At 38.1% G+C, this 23,802-nt stretch overlaps 2 protein-coding genes across 3 annotated transcripts in view; one reads left to right on the top strand and one right to left on the bottom strand.

Moving 5' to 3' along the window:
* LOC117325146 (ectonucleotide pyrophosphatase/phosphodiesterase family member 5-like) overlaps positions 1–6,464 on the top strand; it is an 11,705-nt gene extending 5,241 nt beyond the window's left edge. The window contains exons 1-4 of one of the 2 annotated variants that reach the window (XM_033881123.1): positions 1,688–1,783; positions 3,202–3,458; positions 4,026–4,756; positions 5,366–6,464. In XM_033881123.1, the coding sequence (XP_033737014.1) occupies positions 1,764–1,783; positions 3,202–3,458; positions 4,026–4,756; positions 5,366–5,722 (1,365 nt within the window). In that variant the 5' untranslated portion in view covers positions 1,688–1,763 and the 3' untranslated portion in view covers positions 5,723–6,464. Of the gene's footprint in view, positions 1–1,687; positions 1,784–3,201; positions 3,459–4,025; positions 4,757–5,365 lie in introns of those variants that run through there. The other variant, XM_033881124.1, reaches the window with a different exon arrangement.
* On the bottom strand, positions 6,080–23,802 carry LOC117325145 (NACHT and WD repeat domain-containing protein 2-like). The gene is given in 7 exon segments (XM_033881121.1): positions 6,080–11,591; positions 12,004–12,575; positions 12,785–12,926; positions 14,009–14,221; positions 15,674–15,793; positions 16,357–16,445; positions 23,417–23,802. Coding segments are annotated over 7 exon segments (5,250 nt in total). The 5' UTR covers positions 23,535–23,802; the 3' UTR covers positions 6,080–7,595.

The following is a 23,802-nucleotide window of genomic DNA, read 5'->3' as shown; positions in this document are numbered from 1 at the left end:
GTTTGACCAATACAATTAGTAACTTAAATAAAAATATAAGTTAAATGCTTGCACGGGGTGTCATCACCCTGATACTGGGTATCGTGACCCTGACACTGGGTACCGTGACCCTGACACTGGGTTCGTGACCATGAAGCTGAGTATCGTGAACCTGTCGCTGGGTATCGTGACACTGATACTTGGTATCGTGACACTGAATAACCCTATTCACCCATATGAAAAACATTATCTGGCACCTGTTCAGGTTAGTTCAATTTACTCTACACCAGCCTATTGCTTGAATTGAACTTCCTTGCACCTGTTTTATATTAAATGTCTTATTTTCTATTACTTTGTTTATGGTATGAGTATATGGAGATAGGGAATTTTTATTTCAATTAATGTTCAAATTGTTGAACAATACTCGTGCGACGTTGGCGCCCAACGATTATTATTGACAGACGTAGTCGCCTTCGTACCTCCACTTGTAACCACTTAGATGACCATGTGATTTCGCCGAAAAACGTGTCCAAGGGGAGTTTACTCCGGAACTACGACATCGTCATGCTTTTCCGGTTATTTCTGTTTTCTTATCTCGTCATCAGAGCCTCGTTGTCGGATGTGTGTAATCGTCACCGTTTTATCATCGTATTCCAAACGCATAACACGAACTTAGGGGATTAAGATAGTCTACCTTACTACAAACAGACACAATCCTCTTAGTTTGCCGTGCAGCCCTCCATGCACGAAGCGCGCCACATTACTAGTCTCCTTTTATAACGGAAATAGCCCCTCACAGCATCGCAAAACTATTACGGGATGCCCATACACAACAAATTGTAAAAATTATTTCTTATGCGTTCTTCGCTTGTAACTTTATTCAAGCTCGAACACATGATTCTAACAATTGAATGTCAATTACTTTGTTTTGAAACCGGTCCAAATTCAGGATGTTTGCGGTCGCTCTATTCCCATTTAAAATTTGATTATAATGGAGCATATTTCCAGGTAATAATAAAAGCAAATTTCAGGAAATAATAATTCACATTTGTTTAGACTTTCTTCATTTGCGACAATTTTTTTAAATATCATATAACGCCGTATTTGGTTTGATATCAAGACGTGTATAGTATTAGTACATTAAGACGTGTATAGTATTAGTACATTAAGACGTGTATAGTATTAATACATTAAGACGTGTATAGTATTAGTACATTAAGACGTGTATAGTATTAGTACATTAAGACGTGCATTACTTGACAGAGTATTGAACTGTACGAAAGCCTGTTAGTGTCAATTACATAAAATAAAGTGATCTTCATACACATACATGAAATGTGTTACACGAGGAACTGTGTGTATCCAATTCAGACATAAAAACCATAACATTTATAGAATTATATTACATACACGTAATTGAATAAGATTTTTTTTCCAGAAAAATCATAAACCATTTATAACTCATTTTGAAGTATGATCGTTTAATAGTTTTTTTAGTTTAGTTTCATTTGGATTTGAACGGTAATAATTTGGAATATATGATTTCCTAGTATTTCCAATGATTGTGGTAAAAAAATGAAAAATGTTTAATGATATGAATATTATACTCATCTCCGTAAACATCTGTCAAACTTGAACCGTGTTAAGCACTGTAAAATAGAAATGTTACTAAATGCCGTATATGGGTCTCCATAGAAAGCATCTCCATCATAGGAAACATTGCTTAGCGATGATCTAACAAGCTACTTCCGTTACAAAGGTCAGTTACTGGCAGATGGAGAAGAATGGGGCCGTTTGTAGTCAGGTAGACCGTTTTTACCTCGAAATCTGTGTTATGGATTTGATATATAACTTTGTGACTCATAACGCTATGTAAAGCAATATCGTTATAATAACGATAATTAGCATGAATGAATCTGGTCTAATTAATGATATATGTAATGTTATCATTATAGACTGTTTTTATGTCAGCTCACTTTTTAGTCGGTTGGTCTTGTATCCAATGTTAATTTACTTCTTGATGATAAATATTTTAATTTGTTGTTCGATTATATGATGTGTTTTATGCTATGTCATATTACTTCCGCTATTTCTGACGGAAAGTGCTGACTTAGCTTTTGCATTGGAGGTTGAACTTACAAATGAAATATAACCAGCAGCTACTCCGACAGAAATGGCTGTAGTAATATGGCAAAAATTGAACCCGGCGAAAAGTTCCGTATACTTCGCATTCGCGAAGACGCTTGTCAGTACCGTATCTAACGTATGGAGTTGTACAATAATATACATGTAATGCATATTAATATATATGTTGCAATCATATCGTGATATGTGTGAATAATATAATGACGGAATGGTATATGGATAATATAGAATAATATAACGATTAAACAAAAGAACATAATGACGAGAGTAAATAATATAAAGATAAAAGGTAATAATATAATGATGAAATCAAATAATATAACGACAACAGCGTATAATATAATGGTGTAACGTAATCATATAGTGATAACATCATATAATACAATGACAACATATAACTATATAATGACAAATCGAATAATATAACGATAAAACCGAATAATATATTCATAAAATCGAATAATATATTGATAAGTCTAATGATATAATGAAAGCAACCATTGATATATTATTTTAAGGTCATGTGTGACAGCTATGGTGTTCCATACACACAAGATATCGTTTACCTTTAAACAAAGTTTGACTGAGAGACAGTAGAGCAACGAGAATTTAAACTACATGATACAGCTGTTTGGTCGTTCTAGAGCTCGCCAGTGATACTAAGGCCCTAAAGTGTCAAAATATGGTAGGGAACTGCAACAGACCAGTTATTCAATATATTTCATAATTGCCAATATTTTATAAGACTGTTAAGTAGAAGTGTATATTCTGACCCGTGTCAGTATTCAAATAAAGTTAAACGTAACAAGCAGGTTAAGATTTACCACGTGGACTGAAACTCCACCAGCAGTATCTAACACATGCAATATCAAAGGATTGTACAAAAGGCACAATATATTGGCACCTTTCAAATCACACAGCTATTTCGTTCTAGGACTCGTCAGTCACGCTTACAACAAAAAAGTACGTATGCCTTGGAGACGACCTATTTCGACCGATACAACACTAGCTGTTGTGTCACTGTGGATGGAGTGTATCTAATATAATTACATGTATATACTTTTGAATTGTTAATAGGGGTGTTCACACCATGGTCTATATCATGTCTATCCTGATGTTAATGATGGTAAGTTTTACTGGAGAAGTAGCTGGCAAATGTAGGAAATATGCGGATCAGGTTCTTCTGGTATCTATGGATGGGTTCAGATACGACTATCCCGAGAAAGTATCCACGCCCAACTTTGACAGAATGGCACGGGATGGCGTGAAGGCGGAATATATGACCACCACATTTGTCACAAAGACCTTTCCTACTCACTACAGTATTGTTACTGGTAGGTTATTACTCTAAAGTGATCATGTTTTCTATCTTAGAAAAGCGATCAAATTACAATTGAAATACGATTTAAATTTTATCACAAATGTACATATTTCTCCAAAATTCTTTGTAATTGGGGACGTACACAAGGGATTTGCGTTTGGGATACAGGGCACCCATTTGTGCTGTGTTGATAATATGACTAGGAGTTTTATTTTTATTTCTCGCTATACTATCGACGTCAGAGGCTTCACTTTGCATGCACGGTTTGGGATACAAAATACATGTAATATGAGTACATTTTTACACACATGTTCTTGTTCACTGTACTAATAGTACAGTAATAGGGGACTAATACTTTCTCTGCCGAGCACATAGAAACTCAAGATTAAGCAAGGTTGATTCTTGTGTGGAGTTTATTTGAAAAGAAAAGGAATTTGTATCAATTTTCAGCTGGTTTCTCAACAAACACAGTTTAAAAATGCGTATTGTAGCAAATCTTTTCTGAAATAAATTTATTGCTTAAACTAAGAAAATAAAAGCATAGCGTATTGAGTATAATTTCTCTTCTTGTTTATCACAGGACTGTATACCGAAAGCCATGGGATTGTAGGAAACACCATGTATGATCCGGAGTTTGACGAATTCTTTAGTATGCGCTCACATCAGACAAAATGGTGGGATGCGGGAGAACCCGTATGGATTACTGCCCGGAAGCATGGACTTACTTCCGGTACTATGTTCTGGCCCGGAAGTGAGGTCGAGATTCAGGGAATGCATGCAAACAAGTGGTACACCTATAACGACTCCATTACTTTTGATCAAAGAGTAGACATAGTCATTGACATGTTAAAAGACGACCAATTCAATTTTGTAACAACATATTTTAACGAACCGGACCTGGCTGGACATATTTATGGACCGAATTCACCAGAAGTTGTCAACAAGATCGTGGAAATGGATTCGCTGCTTGGAACACTCTTGGACAAATTGATCGCAAATGGACTTCAGAATAAAGTCAATCTTATACTCACAAGTGACCACGGAATGACCGCTGTCGATTTCGACAACAAACTAGTGGAAATTTATGAGTTAGTGGATAAATCCCTGATCCAGCTTACAGTGGACAGCGGTCCAATCATGCACGTGGTTCCGGCTGAGGGACAGGAAGACGCTGTCCTAAGTGCTATAAATAGTCACCCCCACTTCACTGCCTACAGAAAAGCAGACATACCCGACAGATGGCACTACCAGAACAATAGAAGGATAATGCCGATCTTTGTTGTAGCTGATGAAGGATGGACTATTACATGGGTAAGTTAAGTTGATGTAACAACAAATTCTTAATCTCAAGCGCGTTTGCTGTTGGGCCTACATCATTCAGGATAACCAAGACTTGATGTAAGACTGTAAACGAGTAAATCGAGCATGTTTCCATACAGGATTCACCAAACATTAACTATAGCGTGAGAATTTTTCATATGATAATACCTATAAATTGGGAATGGGTTTTTTTCCAAAAAATAAATAAAAATCAAATGTTAACGGGTTGATGATCCAATTCAATATTTGCAATTATCCCCCTAGGCGTGGGTTCGATTCCCCGATATGACTTGAAATGATATGGGTCAACTGCCCTCCGTTTTCATTCCACAATAAGACCCCACCAATCCGGGCCAACAATTGTGGTTAATATCATTTGACATAACTTGCGTTGCAATTGTTGTAAAATAACAGGTTTACATATACATAGATAGGTAAATAATTGACATCCTTATTATTTGATTAATGACGTCATGTAGCCCCATATCCTGACGAGTCAACATGGTAATCGACTCGTTGACATTTCAACCTGTACTATCTTGGATATTTTCATTTTTTAAATATCAAATATTAATGAAGTTCATTTCACGTTTATTTCAGAATGCTACTTCCAGTAAGCTTCGTCCTAGCAAGGGTAACCATGGATACGATAACAGTTTGATGTCCATGAAGCCGATATTCTATGCCATGGGTCCTAACTTTGGGTCAAACTTCTCTGCTCCGCCAATTAACTCAGTTGACATTTATCCTTTGTTGTGCGAACTGCTAGGCATGACACCGTCACCTAACAATGGTACTTTGCCAAACATCGCACACCTCCTACAGCCATTCACTGCAGATCAACAAATTTGTGATGGAGCCCTCGGCTTCACTTCCGGTAAATTGCATTTTCTATCTGTGTTTGTGTTCCTCATTGTCAGATTTATGACACAAGTGGATGGTGGGAGAGATGAATAAGCAGACCTGTTTATCACTTGAAATCAGGTGTAGAGCAGGTGTGGTTCGGTATTTGTGGGAAAGTTGGTTTGTCAAGTGGGCAGATCGAAACATCATATTGTAATCTTTTTTTTTAAACAATTTGTTCGGCTCGATGATTGCATTTTGGTATAGTTTCATAACCAATGGCGGCAATTAACAAAAGAGCCTCAAAATACCCAGTATGACATGTGTTTCAATGTAAATGTGACCATCTTATGGATATGACACTAACAGCCTGTATGAAAGAGTTTCATTCTGTCTAAGGCCAGTATCTTTGTACTGTTTAAATCAAGCCAAGGACGAAATTAGTATATAAATAAGGCAGGAATACAAAAGTATTTAAACTATATGTGTTAAATATTTATTATAGTTCTCGGCGTAACATGTAGGGAGACTTATACAAAATCGTGTATTAAGTACCATTAGCATGTCTACACCGTCACAGCCACTAAGATCAAACATTGGCGTCATAAAGGAAAGCTTTGGACATGGTGCTTCCATTACATTTCAATATAATACAATTAGAGTAAGCCAGCAGATAATGGTTATTCAATATTTGTATGCATAGTTTTCATAATTATATTGTTTTGTTATCGAATCTCTTGCATGTAGATGATGTAATGATAATATGTTACAACATACAACTTACATATGTAGACGCCAGTCTAAACATTGTTGAGCAACGAATAAATAACCTTATACTCACGTCTATTCATAAGAAGACTGTGTCAATGTTGTTTTTATATTGTATCAAAAGCGACAGTACATTCAGAAACTTTTTGTAACAATCCTTAAACTGTTAAACTGACCTACATTGATACATTGCTGTTTATACATTACAATGTAAAATAATGTGTTTGCTTGTTTCTTAAACGTTTTGTCACAATTTTTATAAAATATGTGCCTATAAAGCTGTCCTAAAATGCAAAATAAAGACTATCATGAATATTTTAAATTTCTCATATTTGCCGATAAATACAATATCATGATATAACGACATTTTACAGATATCACAGTCGCTCTTGCTTCAGCGAAAATTTAGATTTAGCTGACACGGCTTCCTAAAAGCAGAACGAGTAAAATCGCGTACGTTACCTCCAATCTGGTTTTGTTTTGTTTAGTACAAATTTCTAAAGAGGTCAACTGACTCAAAAATTTGGCATTGAGCAATACATTACTATCTTCAAATTAAAAGAGTGCTGCTTCTGTGAATGACTATTAATCGAATCAACATTGTGCATGTTATATAGCAACACTTTGGTTTTGTTTCGACTGCATATTGCAACAATCCAAACAGACCTATAAATAGTCATTTATCTCTTGATCACGACCTCAGAAGACAACTCGAATCCGCTAGAATTGATACACTTACTGTCTAATGACTAATTTGATTTTGAGATCAGAGGTACGCCGCTGTACACGTCTCTAAATTATCACATTTGAAATATTGCATTATGAACTAGGCTAAGACATTGTATCACCCCCATATGATAAAATACAATAGTACAAAAACAAATCATATAAATCCAGGGGATAATAAACTACGAATGTACACTACAAAATGCAATTGATATTAAAAGGTTCACAATTGAGTCCAGAAGCTCGCACTCTTAATCAATAAAAGTTATCTCCCTTAGTTAACGTCTAACGCGTACTGAGGTATATTACAAAAACAAAGCGTTTAGAATAAGGATATACATGACTAGCTAGTATCACAGATCTGTTTAGGATATTGGCACACACTACATTAATACCCTATTATAATATATTGGTTATTCATTCGAGTTCATCAATTTACACATTTTGAACACATTGAAGAATAATAAGGATCAATTGAACCAGGTAAAGATATTTACATCACTGAACAAGATTTTGAGTTGGCATTTAGATACATAAAGGTGTCGGAGCTAGGACACACTTTGGGGACTGGCTTCACCCGTTTCAGCAGAATCTTGTCTTTGGGGCTGGCGCCTATCATACCAGAGGTTGGACGGGACTGAGGAGAGTGACCACCGCTCTCAATCTTATCCCAGGACCGGGACAGTCTTCCATCCACATCGTCCGCTAGTTCTATTTGCCGACTTCGTAGCGTTTGTATGACATCAGTGGGTACTTCATGATCAGGATCAATAAGTACATATGACGCAATAGTTCCATCATTACACCCTACTATTATAGTGCGATCGTTTTTACATAGATGTAAATGACATATTTTGGCATGGACATTGCACGTTGCAATTTGTTTGCCGTCAGAGATTCTGCATGCGTAAAGAACGCAGTCGTTGTAATACACAACGACGGAATCGTTGAGCGCCGTAAGACTCGGTTTCACGCCAGGGTTTGGCAACTGCCCACGGTAACAACATTGTGTGATGTCGTAATAATTTGAATTCATGTCGAGGCAAAACTCAAAGTCACTGGCATATACAAGTCCGGTGTCTATTGACACAGAATTTGTCATGAAGGGATCACACATTGCAATCATTGACCCACTACAAATATCAAGGATGAGCAGTCCATGGGTCACCTTGGAGATACCATTCGTTGTGGCGTTTTCGTTGATATCAAATGACGCATTTGACTCGTACATAACTGCTATGGTGTAAGGATTCTTCGGGCATGGTTTGACATCCACGATCTTCGACAAGTTCGCAGTTCCTTGGAAACTCTCAGGAGTGAAGTAGGAGACGCGCATGTCCTCTTCCATTGCAAACGAACAGATGATTGGCGTATCGTATGATGCAGTTAGTTGTATATAATCCTGAGCTGTAAGCACAACCAGGTGCTTGTCGTCGCTGGTAAGAAACGGCTTGCCAAGAATGTACTTTAGGGCAAGTGGATGGGTGTACTCGTGGAAGGTATCCCCCACAAACTTGAATAGTGTGATGTAAAATGGTGCCTTGAAGTTGTGCTGTTCTTGGGCTACGAAGATCATATAGGCATCAGTGTGAGCGCTTATGCAATGACCAGACGTGTTTCCAAACTCCTTGATGATTCTTCGTTCTGTCATGTCCCAAAGCCTGGTCGCCATATTTAATTTCTTGGACAAAGTGGACACCAGGACGTAACTGCCAGTAGGTGTAATGGCAAAGTCATTCACGGGACTGTCGTGTGTTAGAAGATCTAACATTGATCCATTGCGCATGTCGATGACGCCAATTTCATCACTGTTCTTGCACATGACGTATGCAATAGAACTATCACTTGTTACTCGAACAGCGGCAATAGCTCCTGTGAGACGATCAAGCATATCCACCTGATTGACAGCCTCGTCGATGTTCCACAACTGGATGTTGCTTGCACCCTGAATATGAGTAACAATCTGACTTCTTTTGGTTGACACTAGCAGTTCCGTGATGATGCCAACAGGAGCCTGGATACTGGTCACCTGATTACCAGTGGAGATCTGCCACAGATAGATGTTACGGAAGATGGTCCCAATCACAAACTTACCATCCCGAGTATAATCAGCCGCTGTGAAGAACAAGTCGATGAAGTGGCTCTTTGGCAGCTTGAATTCTTTTGGAATGTCCTTTGGTCTCGGAAATCGTGCCATTACTTTCTCGTTAAATCTGCTGTAAACGAGAATAGTGTTCAGGCCACGAATCAGCACAGTGTCATCATTCGGGGAAATTTTAAGTTGCATGATCGTGTCGTCAGGCATTTCCTCTTCAAGCACTGTTTTATAAGCCATTTCTACTGCTCCCCGGTGCAAGTGCATAACTAGCAGCTTCGTCTCGAAAGCGCTAGACAAATATCCACGAAAGCCATCTTTGCTGAATGTCATGGAATTGGGTCGATTTCCCAGGGAAAATGTGCAAGTATGTTCCAGAGTGTACAAGTCGTATCCAAGAAGAAATTCGTTTGAATTGCAGAAGACGAATTTTCCGTTTGGCGTTATTCTGCATAGGTCAGATCTGCCGTCAAGACTGATAATTTGCAAGAAATGACAAGACTCAATATCTGCGATACAGAGATAACTTGAGTCTGTGGTTACAACCAAGCAGATTCGGTCATTAGTTATGCTGATGTCTCCCATCTTGTACTTTTCCTTGGGTTTGAGCGTGATATGATTGAGCACAATGAGTTGCCCAACAAAGTCTCCTGTAGCTGAACTGTGTATTTTAACAGCCTTTTCGGTGACATGGTCAACTACTACAAAGTATCTTCCATCAGGAGTCGTATGTAAAGCACCATTAGATGTGAATATGCTTTTCTTTTTCTCTCCTACCGCCATGTCGTAAACGTGTATATGGGAACTGTCTCTTTGTTTGATCAACAGGATCCGATCATCATGGAAAAGTTGAAAGAATTCTCCTGTGATGCCTGTATCGAGTGTGCAGATCAGAGAGCTTCCAGGGACTTGTAAGTATGGGAAATTCGGGATCAGTGCACAGTGTTTCAGTCCATCTGTATCACACTGACGGAGAAGAGCACGGATATTTGCCATTTTACCATAATATGGCAGCAGGTGGCCTGATATTTCAGGAGAGAGATTATTGATGTCGTATTCGATTACGGATTCTGCAACTCTTAGTGCTTCTTCTACGAGCGTGGCCTCGACACCAGGGTTCAAGGCAAAGTCTGCCATGATATGCTGCAACGACAGAGCTTTGATTTTGTTGTACATCCACTCGTAGTTGAACAAGACCAGTTGATTGAGCTCCTTCAGTCGATCTGCCAGATACAAATGTCTTGGCACCTAGTCGTACTTCCTCCTGTTGAATCTCACCGATCCTCTTTCATGAAAGAAAGTGAGTGGCTGTGACGGAACAAATCGGTCTGCTTCTTTTCCAAAGACTCGTTTGTTACTTTGTTCATCTGTTGACGAGACTTGATTTATTGGCTTAGGTTTACCGTGCCATGTACCAAGAAAGTAGTCTGCCATCATAGAGTGAACCTGCCTTGCTGTTTCGTTACTACATAGATATCTCCCTTTAATAACTGTGTTGAATTCCTCTTGTCGAAAGCAGCAGGCTGTCACTCCATCCACTTCACGAACAATCAAAAACCTTCGGATGTCATCTTTCAGACGAAGCCATTTCAGTGAAGGAAGTCGTCTAATGGACGGATGATAGTCGATATACAGCGAAGACATTACATCTTCATCCAAAGACAGAAGATCCTCGATCTCACAATCACTCAAACCGGTTACGGACGCAACTATGTATGCCATAGCTTTGGAAACAAAAGGTGCACCGTAGGATATTTCCAGACCGTCCAACAGTAAATTTATTGCCTCGTGTATATTTTTTGGAAGTGTTTTTAAACTGATTTCGTCACTAGAATGGAGCATTTTGGCATGTTCCGCACACAGACTAACGTACATCGGTAGAGAGCAGTTGTTCATAGCTTCTTTGAACACTTCCATCTGCGATGTACTGATTCGTCTCCCATACTGACCAAGGAAAAACACCAGCATCCGTTCGGCATCCTCTATAGATAATGGCTTCATCTCAACCAATGCCTTGTCGTTTCTGATTATATCCTGTTTCATTGCTGAGAGGATCTGGTTCTTCTCAGGATGAGTAGATATCACGATTTTAACGTTGCGATTCAGTAGATTTGGCATCCAGGACATGAAGTGGGCGCTGTAATCAGGTAAAATGTTGTCTACACTGTCCAGAAAAAGCACCAAGGTTACGTGAGAAGGAATCGTCTTGATTACACTGAGGAAAAACTTCTGCAGATCTTTGAAGTCATGAGGAACTTCCGTTGTGTCACGCTTGAGGGAGACTAGAATTTGAGTACATATGCCTGATAAAAGCTGTTTGAGATCGGCGCTCCGTGGGGTGAAACCTATATACCTTATCACACTGATTACTTCCCCTGGTACAATTTCCTGAGTCTGCAATAACAAAACAAATAGTATTTTATAGACATATTTGTTCAATCAATTGTGTGTCGACAAATAACGGATTAGATAACAAGACTCTTTAATATTTTCCTGTCGTAATATGATTTAGAAACTAACTGAATGAAAACAAAATTTATCAGCAATATAAACGTAGATGTGTCTTATATCTTCACAACAGTTGATTATTTTATATTATTGCCAAAAGATTCGCGCAAAATGTATCCTAGCTGTATTTTTGAAATCATTAAATAAGAAACTCTCTCGCTTATCAGAGACAAAGTAAAAGCTGACGAGACGGACCTTTATTCAGTTATGTTCTATTACAATATGCACAGTAAAATATGCTATCAATTACGCTGGGGACTTATAATTGACATCGTACAGACATAAAGTTTTCACCTACCTCCATGGCAATCTTTGACAGCAAGGACGTCTTACTGGCACCCGGTGGGCCGAACACGACGACGGGCTGATTGAATGTCCCTAGGAGGTATTCGGTGAGAAGGCCATATTCCTCCTCTCTACCACAGAAGGTCCTGGCAATATCCTGACATCTTAGCCAATGATACAGGGCTTCCTCCACGATATCAGACTGGAAGTCGTACACCGTTGTTGGGACTGAGCGGTCGACTAACTCCTTCATAAGTAGGCTGAACTCAGAATACAGTTGGTCCAGGTAGTCTTTGTGTAACTCTGGACTGATGACGTCATCGTAACGCCACAAGACATCGTACGATAGTATGTTCGGCGCTACCATGGAAACGGCATCCTCTTTCATCTTAGTAAGCATCTGTGTTGATTCCGTTTCTAACTCAAATTGCTCGTATTTTTCATTGTATGCAACTTCAGCAAACATTTTTGCTTTGGGGTCATCTAAATAGTTCTTAAGATCGACGATGTTTCGGAGGATCAGCGTACACTTATTGAGAGGGTTGTCAGACTCTTCAAAGCCTTGATGAAGATGACTATCCAACTCTGTAAAAAAAAATTTATAAAGTCAAAGTGCTAAAAAGATTAGTGGGCTTTGATTTTGAGACGTGTTCAATTCCAAAATGTTTTATATTGACATCATGAATAAACTGCCTTTTAAATCATATATAATTGATTGGCATCACCAAAGAAATATTGATCATAAAACAAACAACAATTTATATGATGAAGGAAGTACAATATCTTCAGCTTACCTGACATGGAGTATTTGTTCTTTGTTTCCTTGGTAATCTGCCCTTCGAGATAACAATAGTCAGCAGCCTTCCGGAAGAGTCGTCTCATCTCCGTTTTTACCTCGAACCATTTAGTTATACCCTCCCTTCGTCGATCTCCATCCTGCAATACGTTTAAAAAAGGTAAATCCTGAACGGAAGTTGATATTATTTCTCATCTAGAACCATCCTACTCACACTTATCGACTCAAATCCAAGAGAGATATTTAAAATGCTTAACAATTCAAGCATAATGCCCAGACTTATGACAAAATGTATATTACATTTCCCAAACCGTTTGCTAAAAATATTGATTTTTCCGTTTTTCTGTTCCGTGGACAGTAATATCTTTATCCTTGTGTACGTTTTTTGCTGGTCAGTACTCGGCAAGTCTGGTGATGGTTAGCCAAACTCAAACACTCGGGTTGAGAAATAACCATGTCCACGTTTCCCATATTTACATACATCGATCTAATTCGTGCACCAAGTCCCTTTGATTGAAACGGGGAATTACCCGGTTACAACAATTGTCGTTATCATTATGACTTCATAGGGCGTGTCAGTTGTCTTTCCCTACATCGGTAAATTTACATGTCTTTCCTTACCAAAAACTGAGATTCCCCTTTGAAGTATGGGAGAATGCATTTTGAAGCTCATTAACATGGTGTCATAGCAAAAGATGCTTTTATTTTCTACTCTATTCATTCTTTTTTGAAACTTTAAACACATAGGATCCAATATATTTCCTCACAAAAAAGCATCAGCTGTTTGAATTGATATAACTGTGTAACGTCTAATGAAAGCACGTATGGGGACTTCCTATTACCTTGAATAGTAATGATTATAACGTGACAAATGCAATTTTGTATGCTGAAAGTCAATAGGTAAGAATGATAGATACGATAATAGTAAGTAGGCGGGAAACAATCGTCATTATCTCCTTAATTACAATTATGACAGTGAAACCAAACTATGTAAGGTATTTTCAAAAATTCATTGAAGGGTTTCTTGACTTACCTTTACTTTATTACTCTCATTGAAGTTTTTTTTTTATTTTTTTATTTTTTTACCTTAATTATACTAGCGAGTCGTCTCATAAGGGATTTTTTTGTCTTACCTTTATTATACTAGCGAGTCGTCTCATTTAAGGGTGTCTTGACTTACCTTTAATATTATAGCGAGTCGTTTCATTGAAGGATTTCTTACCTCGTTATACTCCGGTATGATATCACCAATTGCCCTAAGCACGTAGACTGGTGCCACAGAGTTGTCGTCCCTAGTGTACCACGTGTCCAGTATAGGGGCGTTTCGAGTTTCTCTTCCTCTATGATTATGAAGTGTCATGCGTAAAGTATCGAATTCCTGGGCTGGAATCGAGGAATGAAGTAATCGTTCTCCATACTTCTGCCCAATAAACGCCTGATAGAAAACATAATATGGACATCAAATATGGGCTATAGGGTTAACAATCATATCGAACCAATTTCTAACATATTAAATCAATATTTAATATAAAGAATTGTACAAATGTTACAAAGGTTAACAGCATCATAAGTGTTCATTCATGAGAATTCTGTAATAACACTGTCCAACACAGCGTAAAATGTTAGGGCTCAAAAGTATGGAAATCAGAATGTTTAGCAAACCAAAATAACCCTAACTAAAGAAATGAAAACGTGTGGAAGAGAGCGTACACGTATACTATGATGATCTCAATATGATAACAGTTTCTCCCATCATTCATTCATAGATCTATATGTATTACTATGTTATCCAATGGGGTGTGATTTCTCAGAGCCTCAGGTTAGAACCAAGAATATCACCCGTAGAGTTGGGGATTAACCTGTCACACCCACAAGGTAGGGGATTACTCTGAATTAATCTGTCACATCCACAAGGTAGGGATTACTCTGTTATTCTTTTACAGTATAACGGCATGTGTGGCCATATGGTATAATGGTAAATCAGCATATCATTTAATAAGGAGAATCTGCTAAGGATAACGGATAATTTGTGTGAACTATCTCTATGTGTATCTTATAATATGGTGATGCCGTTGATTTTACAACATAGTCAGCCAATCACAATCCTGGAGATGACGCTGATCTTACAGCCATCCACAATCTTTGTGATGATGTTGAGTTTACAACCAATCACAATCTTTGTGATGACGTTGAGTTAACAACCAATCACAATACTGGTGATGACGTTGAGTTTACAACCAATCACAATCCTGGTGATGATGTTGAGTTTACAGCCAATCACAATCTTGGTGATGACGTTGATTTTACAGCCAGTTACAATCCTGGTGATGACCTTGAGTTTACAGCCAATCACAATCTTGGTGATGACGTTGATATTACAGCAATACAATCCTGGTGATGACGTTGGGTATCGGTAACTTTAGGGTATTTGAACGAGTTGAATACACAATTGTATTTTGAACTCTGTACTTAGTATTAATGCGATGCTTTTAATACAAGGAGGGTGCGGTTTGAAATGATAGCACGTCCACGTAATAATAAGCCCAACATGATACTGTGTGAAGACACTCACGGATTGACGGAGATTATGATAAAAGCCGACTGCCAACGCCCTGTTACGAACACCATTACAACGTCACATCCGGTAATAACCATCAACTATTACTACATATAATATCGAAAGTACACAGAGACGGAATTGGATAAGATAAGATCAAGGACCAAATACTTGATAGGGTTAGTTAATGATTAAATAATTCACATATATAACAACCTCAGGTAAAAAAACATTTGTCTTTCATTGATTTTGAATTTAGTTGAGCTACGACAGGTTCAGCAGAAAGAAACATGTTTCAGCATCATTCAATGGTCGTCAACTGTTACCTACCACAAAGTTGGGGCCTGCAGAACTCCTCTGGCATCGCTGTAACTCTCTAAGCTTAAAGTCAGGAAGAGTGTTGTCGATATTTGGATTTGAAGGTGACGTTCCCCATTCAAGGTCAACCATCTGCAATGTAATGGCATTATGTCAATCTGAAGATGTAAAAGGCTAATACATTGGTAATTCAGAAAGATAGGTAAACTGATAAAAATATAGAAATAATAATACATCACAACAGTCTAACAATAGAGAAAAGGAAAGGACAACCATAACAAAACAATAGAGATATTAATGATACAATATAGAAAAAGCTAAGACAAACAATAACAAAACAGTAGATAAATTAATGATACAATAACAGAAAAAGAAAGACAACCATAACAAAACAGTAGATAAATTAATGATACAATATATAAAAAGCTAAGACAAACAATAACAAAACAGTAGATAAATTAATGATACAATATATAAAAGGAAAGGACAACCATAACAAAACAATAGATAAATTAATGATACAATATATAAAAGGAAAGGACAAACAATCAATAAAGTAATGTACAAATAACCTCAAACAACATTTAAACACAAAATGTCTAATAGAAAGGAGGCAATACACAGATGTGGGTTTTAATTTATTTTCCATTTAATATGGACAGATATTCATATTGATCTCAATCGAATAGGTTTACCTGGAACTCGACGCCATGTCTGTTCCTACAGTACTCCCTCAGCTCTGGGTAGACACGCTTTGTGATCACATCACGCTCAGCTATTGTATCTACAAAGACAGAAACTCACTTAAGTTTGTGTTTTATTTTTGACCGTGTTTGTCTGGGAAGGTATCTGCCGTAGTGAAAGGAAAACACATTATATAGAAAATAGAGTGAACATCATCGGGCTTTAGTCATTATGATGGAATCGATCATCAAAAAATAGATGTTTTGTTTGTTGTAACCTACAATTCTCATTACTAAAATTATCATTTATGTACAAATAATAGCATGCGACACACATAGAAAAGTCGTGGGCACAAACATCCATGGTTTGCCCATGCAACGATAATTTAACAATAATGCATACAACAGTGTTCGTTTTGTTTATATTCGCGGTTCTGTAGCAACCACGAAAACAAGAAAAAGCTTATACACAATGAAAGTGTCATGGTATACAGTACGTTTTTTCTGTTAAACTAACCAAAAGCTTGCTGGTCTAACTTCCGCTTCACTTGCAATGTGCCAAATATTTCTGTATTTTCGCAAGGTATTCTGACTACTTATGAAACCCTTACTTTAGTTTGAGGATAAGTTTAAGTAATGATAAACAATGGTGTGAAGGGATTGTACAAAAGACACACAAGGTATTAGCCCTCTCCATCACATGGTGAGAGTTAGGTTATTAGCCCTCTCCATCACATGGTGAGAGTTAGGTTATTAGCCCTCTCCATCACATGGTGAGAGTTAGGTTATTAGCCCTCTCCATCACATGGTGAGAGTTAAGTTATTAGCCCTCTCCATCACATGGTGAGAGTTAGGTTATTAGCCCTCTCCATCACATGGTGAGAGTTAGGTTATTAGCCCTCTCCATCACATGGTGAGAGTTAGGTTATTAGTCCTCTCCATCACATGGTGAGAGTTAGGTTATTAGCCCTCTCCATCACATGGTGAGAGTTAGGTTATTAGCCCTCTCCATCACATGGTGAGAGTTAGGTTATTAGCCCTCTCCATCACATGGTGAGAGTTAGGTTATTAGTCCTCTCCATCACATGGTGAGAGTTAGGTTATTAGCCTCTCCATCACATGGTGAGAGTTAGGTTATTAGCCCTCTCCATCACATGGTGAGAGTTAGGTTATTAGCCCTCTCCATCACATGGTGAGAGTTAGGTTATTAGTCCTCTCCATCACATGGTGAGAGTTAGGTTATTAGCCCTCTCCATCACATGGTGAGAGTTAGGTTATTAGCCCTCTCCATCACATGGTGAGAGTTAGGTTATTAGCCCTCTCCATCACATGGTGAGAGTTAGGTTATTAGCCCTCTCCATCACATGGTGAGAGTTAGGTTATTAGCCCTCTCCATCACATGGTGAGAGTTAGGTTATTAGTCCTCTCCATCACATGGTGAGAGTTAGGTTATTAACCCTCTCCATCACATGGTGAGAGTTAGGTTATTAGCCCTCTCCATCACATGGTGAGAGTTAGGTTATTAGTCCTCTCCATCACATGGTGAGAGTTAGGTTATTAGCCTTCTCCATCACATGGTGAGAGTTAGGTTATTAGCCCTCTCCATCACATGGTGAGAGTTAGGTTATTAGCCCTCTCCATCACATGGTGAGAGTTAGGTTATTAGTCCTCTCCATCACATGGTGAGAGTTAGGTTATTAGCCCTCTCCATCACATGGTGAGAGTTAGGTTATTAGCCCTCTCCATCACATGGTGAGAATTAGGTTATTAGCCCTCTCCATCACATGGTGAGAGTTAGGTTATTAGTCCTCTCCATCACATGGTGAGAGTTAGGTTATTAGTCCTCTCCATCACATGGTGAGAGTTAGGTTATTAGCCCTCTCCATCACATGGTGAGAGTTAGGTTATTAGCCCTCTCCATCACATGGTGAGAGTTAGGTTCAGTAGAGTCGAAATGTATTAACCTGTGTCATACAGCTGTTTGTAACGGTACAGAATCAATGGGCCCGTGAAGACGCCACAATCTACTGTTACATACTACTGCCCTTGCTTTCGAAGAGATATGTAAATACTAAATTCAACACACTCCTTAACATTTGCCCATGTTTTACCTGTGGTAACACCAAAACATATATATAATAAATCACAATGACATCTTGTCACACCAAGCATACAATAATTTGCGAGCAATACACATGATCGAATTCATTGGTGACTACATTCCGATGTAGTTAACTTTTCTCGTCACGATTTATAAATCAGCAAAGGCGATTTTTATATAATACACCGACCGGACATTGATTTTGTTATAACCTTAGTTATATCGGAGTTAATCCTTACTAATGAGTCCAGTGTGAAATTCCAGTAGAGTAACGCTGACATGAACAGTGTCGTGTTTGCATGGATTAACAGAGAAAGCTACTTAACAGAACAAGAAAACCTTACATAAATACGTATATATGTAACCTTAATCACTTTGTTCTGATCGCAGATTCAGTTACCATTTTGCTTCAGGTCGCATACGCCTTCTTCGAGTGTATAATCGAATGTAAATATTGAAAAATAAAGACAACTAATACCGGTATCTCTGTCGAATTTCTGTCAGGAGGATTTCGGCGTAATCATTTCGCCAAGTCAATATATGTTCTGTGAACAGATACACATTCGTCGATGAATGTTTATATATCCTCCTTACATACAGTAAAATCGATTTAGACATAAGAGTGCTGTGCCATTTTCAGATATCGGGTTATCAATACGGGTAAATCATAACATCGCCAAACAAAAGAATAAAAGCGTCTCCGTCTAAAGGTTCGCACATTTACCGTGAGTAAACAGGTAGTGCTGATGGGGTGTGTAAGTAAAGCATTCAATACAATACAGACTCGGTAGACATCGCTTATCGTGAATAAGGCTAAAGTGTCTGTTTATATACATATAAATATCATATATGATCCGATTTTTCTTAATTCTCATTGGCTAAAACATTGTCACGTGGAAGATAAAGTTTTGTGATATTCACCTGATGTTTCTATTTTCAGAAACACCCAAGTTCATAATGCGTTTATGACGTCATACTCATTGTGACGTCATAATAAATCCCTCTGTGTAAATAACCTGTTATCGAGACAGATATGATGCTATTCCTCCCTTTTGCAAACAAGTTCCGTATATAATGTAATAACCAAGGACCTTTGACTCGGTCAATAAAGTGTAATACCAACCAGAAAGAATCTAAAATATTGACATCGGGCTTCGCCCTTAGTCAATATTTGATTCTATCAATATTGAACTCACCAAAGGTCCATAATTGATAAGTACGTAGAGCACGGAACTTGTTGTGTACAGTACGAATTTACAGTTCTGTAGCCGTACAGGTTTTCTCCTGTCATAATGAGTCTTAGCTCTGTATGTGACTTAACTCTGTATGTGTCTTAACTCTGTATGTGTCTTAACTCTGTATGTGTCTTAACTTTGTATGTGTCTTAACTCTGTATGTGACTTAACTCTGTATGTGACTTAACTCTGTATGTGACTTAACTCTGTATGTGTCTTAACTCTGTATGTGACTTAACTCTGTATGTGATTTAACTCTGTATGTGACTTAACTCTGTATGTGTCTTAACTCTGTATGTGACTTAACTCTGTATGTGTCTTAACTCTGTATGTGACTTAACTCTGTATGTGTCTTAACTTTGTATGTGTCTTAACTCTGTATGTGTCTTAACTCTGTATGTGACTTAACTCTGTATGTGACTTAACTCTGTATGTGTCTTAACTCTGTATGTGACTTAACTCTGTATGTGTCTTAACTCTGTATGTGACTTAACCCTGTATGTGTCTTAACTCTTTATGTGACTTCACTCTGTATGTGACTAAACTCTGTATGTGTATTAACTCTGTATGTGTCTTAACTCTGTATGTGACTTAACTCTGTATGTGTATTAACTCTGTATGTGTCTTAACTCTGTATGTGACTTAACTCTGTATGTGTATTAACTCTGTATGTGTCTTAACTCTGTATGTGTCTTAGCTCTGTATGTGACTTAACTCTGTATGTGACTTAACGGTATGTTTCTGTCTATCATAGATGTATTAACCGATTTAGCTGTCTCCTCGTGTCGCCAGATGTCTTTATCATCAGACCTGTCTGATTCTATATGGTATGGTTTAGTTATGTATGATATATTTTAATGTTACCAGATGTTTTATTGTCAGACCTGTCTTATTCTATCTATATGGTATGGTTTGGTTATGTGTGATATCTTTTAATTCTGTCAGATCATGGCAGATGTCTTTAATGTTTAAGCTATATTCTACCTCCATGCCGTCATTCGGCCTTATACGTCTCACTTCTTTCAGAATACATTCCGTCTGCTAGTTGCGAATAGACATGTAGATTTAAATTAGGTGTCGGCAGGTATGAATGGCTATGTCAGATAAATCTTGCCTTGGTTTATAATACATTCCATAAAAGTGTAATGTTTGCCAGGGTAGGGACGTGCTATATATGTATGTCCCTGGTAAGGGCTACTAGCGTTGTAATGCATTGGCAGCTAAGACCTTAGGACGGCTTACGTCACAGATTGACGAGTTCTCGAGAAGTGGGCTTAATTTTAGTAGACTTCTCCGACTTATTGATTTATTGTGTTATCAATTCAGTCGCTATATAATTATATATCGATCTATTGTATGTTGACCTTGACCTTTCAAAATGAAGTTTTCTTAAGCTCAGTATTGCATAAGACATTAACATAACGATTCATTGTTGGCAAAATCAGTGAAAGAAAATCTCCGACCTTATGAGAAGTAATAAATTATTGTTGCGATTAAATGAACATCAGCGCCTAGAAAACGTAATACATGTTACTATATCGCCTCTTGATAAGTTATCATCATTACTGAGACGTAAATACAATATTTACATGTTGTGATCCATAAACACGCATTGTCTTTACCAGGGAACGAGACAATAAGACAGTTGTCATTGATATTGTTGTATGTTTCCTGGGTACCAGGGAGTGAGACAATGAGACAGTTGTCACTGATATTGTTGTATGTTTTCCTGGGTAACAGGGAGTGAGACAATGAGACAGTTGTCACTGATATTGTTGTATGTTTTCCTGGGTAACAGGGAGTGAGACAATGAGACAGTTGTCACTGATATTGTTGTATGTTTTCCTGGATACCAGGGAGTGAGACAATGAGACAGTTGTCACTGATATTGTTGTATGTTTCCTGGATACCAGGGAACGAGACAATGAGACAGTTGTCACTGATATTGTTGTATGTTTTCCTGGGTAACAGGGAACGAGACAATGAGACAGTTGTCACTGATATTGTTGTATGTTTCCTATGTACCAGGGAGTGAGACAATGAGACAGTTGTCACTGATATTGTTGTATGTTTCCTGGGTACCAGGGAGTGAGACAATGAGACAGTTGTCACTGATATTGTTGTATGTTTTCCTCGGTACCAGGGAGTGAGACAATGAGACAGTTGTCACTGATATTGTTGTATGTTTTCCTGGGTACCAGGGAGTGAGACAATAAGACAGTTGTCACTGATATTGTTGTATGTTTTCCTGGGTACCAGGGAACGAGACAATGAGACAGTTGTCACTGATATTGTTGTATGTTTTCCCGGGTACCAGGGAGTGAGACAATAAGACAGTTGTACCTGATATTGTTGTATGTTTTCCTGGGTACCAGGGAGTGAGACAATGAGACAGTTGTCACTGATATTGTTGTATGTTTGCCCGAGTACCAGGGAATGACACAATAACACATGCGTTTTACCATAATTTTGTTACAGCTATCATCAATATTTTTGCGATATTCTTCATTTGTTATAAACAGATACAGTGTCGGCCAGGTGGCTGACAGGTCGAATGCATTTATAAACAGGTTGTTTTTTTCTGCTGTGTGGATCAATCGATATTCACACAACTGAGTTATTGACGTAGGAGAGGTATGGGACAGAACACAAGAGACACGGTAACAATAGAAACTGTGTAATTATTGAATGTTATGAACGTTCAGTATAGGATACAGAATTACCGAGTACTTGTAATTGCCTTGTAGTGATGATGAATAATTTAAATACTATAACGTATATTAATTTGGTTTTAGTTATATTTTTCACCGCGAACTTATTAAATCAGCTGTATAAAACGTAGGGTGTGTTGCTGAATCGCTTACAACATCGGGGGGTTAGGGGTTAAAGACCATAATCATGTACTAAGGGAAAAAACAATACCGGATAATAATATCCGGATTTAACAAGCAGTCTTAACAATAGCAATTAATTAACCGTAGCGAACATGTTTGGAACTTTATCAAAAGTTAATCTCCGGAATTCCATAAATGAGGTATGCTATAGGGCCAAACTATACTGTATATACTGAAATAGTCATCATGTAAATTGTTCAAGATATGTTAAATGTTAGTTATATAAAGATTAATTACACAGGGAATGACACAATATAAAAAGTATGTATGCATCATAAAGTAAATGATATTACTGTGTACATTTTAGATAGTCGTAAAATTATGATTATTTATTATTTATTAGAAACAGCGAGTGAGAGCGTGTAAACATCACTTAAGACTTTCCACGTCACCCAGTATGCAGGTTGTGTGGTAGCCCGAGTTTCCTCTGGCCCTGACACCATCGTCTGGTGTAGGCTACACCACATGGTGTCAGGGTCAGAGGAAACTCGGGCTAGTTGTACGGGTGGCACTCGACAGGTAAACATTGAGAGCAACATTAATTATATATTCAACGAAGTCGTCGTGAATTACAATTAGTTTGTTGACAAGTTACACACATGGTACGATTTATGTCAGTCTAGTGTATCTGATCGGCTACTAGTGAAATCGTTTCGGGATAGAACAGGCAACTTTGTCTTTGGTTTCGATTTAATTGACGGATGTTGGTCCACTCTTATTTGCCGATGGTCCGTAAAACATTACAAAAGCAATCCCTCCACAACCGTTCCCCTCTTTCCTCAATCTTGTGTTAGTATGACAAGACAATTAAAATGATATACAGAGCCAGGTTAACTACTTACCTGGTCTTGAAGCTCCCAGGAAAACTCGTACCACTCGGGCGGGTATATTGGGGACCCTGCCCTGTGGAAACATCCCTGACAGAATCTCCAGCGCGTTCGGGTCCGTTAGAGAAGACATGTTTACCGATCTAAGTCCCGTGGGGTTTATGATCCTTTACACGCGTGTGGCATGTGTGCCGGACTCCATTAAACCGTCTCCTGCTGACGGCTCTAGGTTACACGGCTCTAATGGGACATTATTACACTCTTCTATCTTGAAGAAGCAGCTATCGATTTGTCGCTTCCTTCTCTATGTCTGTGACAATCAACAAACAACACCTGGCACTAACTCCGGACTAGGGACGAGATCACCTGTCCGGTAGTCCAATAACAGCGCCACTGGTTAC

The sequence above is a fragment of the Pecten maximus genome, chromosome 4 (genome assembly GCF_902652985.1).
Source record: "Pecten maximus chromosome 4, xPecMax1.1, whole genome shotgun sequence".
Taxonomy (NCBI): Eukaryota; Metazoa; Mollusca; class Bivalvia; order Pectinida; family Pectinidae; genus Pecten; species Pecten maximus.
This window is presented reverse-complemented; position numbering and strand designations above follow the sequence as displayed.